This window comes from Dendrobium catenatum, unplaced genomic scaffold, assembly GCF_001605985.2.
Source record: "Dendrobium catenatum unplaced genomic scaffold, ASM160598v2 fragScaff_scaffold_1352, whole genome shotgun sequence".
Taxonomy (NCBI): domain Eukaryota; kingdom Viridiplantae; phylum Streptophyta; class Magnoliopsida; order Asparagales; family Orchidaceae; genus Dendrobium; species Dendrobium catenatum.
In genome coordinates this window covers 25,111-25,747 of record NW_021319814.1, presented here as the reverse complement: position 1 = coordinate 25,747, position 637 = coordinate 25,111, and the positions used below count along the sequence as shown (strand labels likewise).

Genomic DNA, 637 nt, shown 5'->3' with positions numbered 1-637 from the left:
TCACCCACTGATATCAGCGATTTCCCTGGAAATCTTCATCTTTTTCGTGGTCCCCTTATACAACTCCAGGGTGCAAGGCAACTTGTTCTCAATCAGCGGCAGCAGCTATTCCATAAGACTCTCTCTCCTACCGTCGAACCCCGATCCAAAAAGATCATCTCCAAACATGAAGTTCGAAAATCCCATGCCCCCTCTCATTCCATTCCCCCACCCATGGCCCCAAAAGGGCTCGAGAATCCAAAGAACTCAGAGAAGATATCATTAGCATTCTCGAATTAAACCTAAACACGGCAGGACCATCGCCTCTAGTGAAGAAAGTAGCGCCGCCGGCGGAGAAACACCGCCTTTTAGCCCTTCCTCCCCATACTGATCATACATAGTACGCTTTTTTGGGATCGCTAAACTAAGACGAAGTCGATGATCATGCATATTAGGCTTCGGGACGGGATGGATTCGTCATAGGAAGGTAGGGTTCGGCGTGGATGATCATCGACGAAGAGAAAGTCGCGGTAGAGAATGAGTCAGCTAGGGCATGAAACGAGGAGAATGCGGTAGAGAATGAGTCGGCTAGGGCATGAAAGAAGGAGATCGATTTATGAGCGATGTGTCTCAGCTAGCGGTTTCAAAACCGCTGCTA

The 637-nt window shown here is 48.8% G+C and overlaps 1 protein-coding gene across 1 annotated transcript; it reads right to left on the bottom strand.

The window, feature by feature from the left end:
- On the bottom strand, positions 1-429 carry LOC110095105. The gene is made up of 2 exons (XM_020820503.1): positions 298-429; positions 1-105 (listed from the first exon to the last, which is right to left on the bottom strand). The coding sequence occupies exons 1-2, from the start codon at positions 427-429 to the stop codon at positions 1-3; spliced, it is 237 nt and encodes a 78-aa protein (XP_020676162.1).
- Positions 430-637: the final 208 nt, after the last annotated feature.